The sequence below is a fragment of the Sinocyclocheilus grahami genome, unplaced genomic scaffold (genome assembly GCF_001515645.1).
Source record: "Sinocyclocheilus grahami isolate Dianchi unplaced genomic scaffold, SAMN03320097.WGS_v1.1 scaffold1488.1, whole genome shotgun sequence".
Classification (NCBI taxonomy): Eukaryota; Metazoa; Chordata; class Actinopteri; order Cypriniformes; family Cyprinidae; genus Sinocyclocheilus; species Sinocyclocheilus grahami.
The window spans coordinates 122,736-124,397 of NW_015506667.1; the positions used below are offsets into that span (position 1 = coordinate 122,736).

General features: G+C 42.3%; 1 protein-coding gene across 1 annotated transcript in view; it reads right to left on the reverse strand.

The window, feature by feature from the left end:
• The window catches only part of cunh1orf52 (chromosome unknown C1orf52 homolog), a 10,544-nt gene that overhangs the window by 8,589 nt on the left and 293 nt on the right, over positions 1 to 1,662 (reverse strand). Inside the window, exon 2 of the mRNA XM_016256912.1 lies at positions 1,554 to 1,638. Within this exon, the coding sequence (XP_016112398.1) occupies positions 1,554 to 1,638 (85 nt within the window). The remainder of the gene's footprint in view (positions 1 to 1,553; positions 1,639 to 1,662) is intronic.

A 1,662-nucleotide genomic window follows, 5' to 3' on the forward strand; every position in this document is an offset into this window, starting at 1 on the left:
TTCGTTGTGAAAGCGAAACTACTTTGTTTGGTCTTCCAAAAGAGGACGATATCCGCTTCGTCATGCCTGGAGCTGATCCGTGATGGTCGCTGAGGAAATACATCAACTTTCACCGTGGACAAAGCAGAGTCCAGCCCGCTTCAGATAACTCTATCCCGGCCTCAGTGCACGCTAAGCCGGGGCTTCCCCTCACGCTAGGCCGCTGTGTTTTTCGTTGCCACTGATGATTCAAATGCGCGTTTTAGGCAGTAGAGTAGCACTTGTTGTTTGTCATTTCTCCGATCACAAATGCAGACAGAGTTTTATGTTTATGTGGCGCGATGCAATGCAACGCGTAAAAAGACAGTATAAGTCATCGTAATCAGTATTTATGTCCCCACTGGATGCAATAAATGCCTTGTTTATAATGGGTTTCATTGTTTATGTCTCGTCGCTCCGGGATACGGCATCAACACAGTATGGTGAGGGGCGTAACATTTCTGTCGCACGCTTGATGTATTCGGCCAATCACAACGCACTGGACAGCTGGCCAATCACAGCACACCTCGCTTTTCAGACCGATGAGCTTTGTAAAAATCGATGCGTTTCAGAAAGGCGGGGCATAGAGGAGAAACAGTAATGTACAGTATTTGAAAAATAATGTGGGCATCAACACAGTATGGTGAGGGGCGTAACATTTCTGTCGCACGCTTGATGTATTCGGCCAATCACAACGCACTGGACAGCTGGCCAATCACAGCACACCTCGCTTTTCAGACCGATGAGCTTTGTAAAAATCGATGCGTTTCAGAAAGGCGGGGCATAGAGGACCTACAATAATGTACAGTATTTGAAAAATAATGTGTTTTTTGAACATTAAAGCATGTCAACATATTCTGTTACACCAAATACACAAAATAATGATCTTTAAAAAGGCATCATATGACCCCTTTAAAAAAAGATTTTAAAGGCCTAGTCTCTATTTTAATCAGAGATACTGCATTGATTGAAAAAATATTTAAACAAATTAGAGACAATTTTTGTACTATTTTCAATGGGAAAATTGGATAATTATTGCATAAATATGAATTATTACCATAAAATCCTCTCAAAATACAAAAGAAAAAATATTATTGAAAAAATATATATTACATTGATTTTACTGAAGAAAAAAAAAAGTTCAATTTCAGGTGTCCTGTCACTTTTGACCGCGAAGACCGTGTGTGTGACTCCCAAATGAGGAGTGCACAAGGATTAAGAAAGGAAGTGGAGGAAACAATGCAACGTTGCTGGTGATTTTGCTTTGGAAACGTCAGAAAACTTTAACTTGATTCGTATGCCAGCACTGGTCACAAATACTGTATGATAATGGAATAATGACTAGTGAGAGAGAGAGAAATGCAGGGCAGAATTAGGCAAATATCCTCTAATCATAAAGATACAAAAAAGGGCAATTAAATTCTGGAAACATCTGAAGCTCAGTGACCCCCAATCATATCATTATAAAGCCCTGCAAGACCGAGAGATGAGCAAAGAAAGCAAGCCCCTCCCTCAGCTGATCCAGAGCTTCAGTCCTGATGGCGCTTTGGCGGCTCTTCTGTCCCAGTCGATGACTTTATTGAGCCGGGACAGATCGTCGGGTTTGTGCAGCGGCTCCTCTGCGGCTCCGGTGGGGGGCCCCGC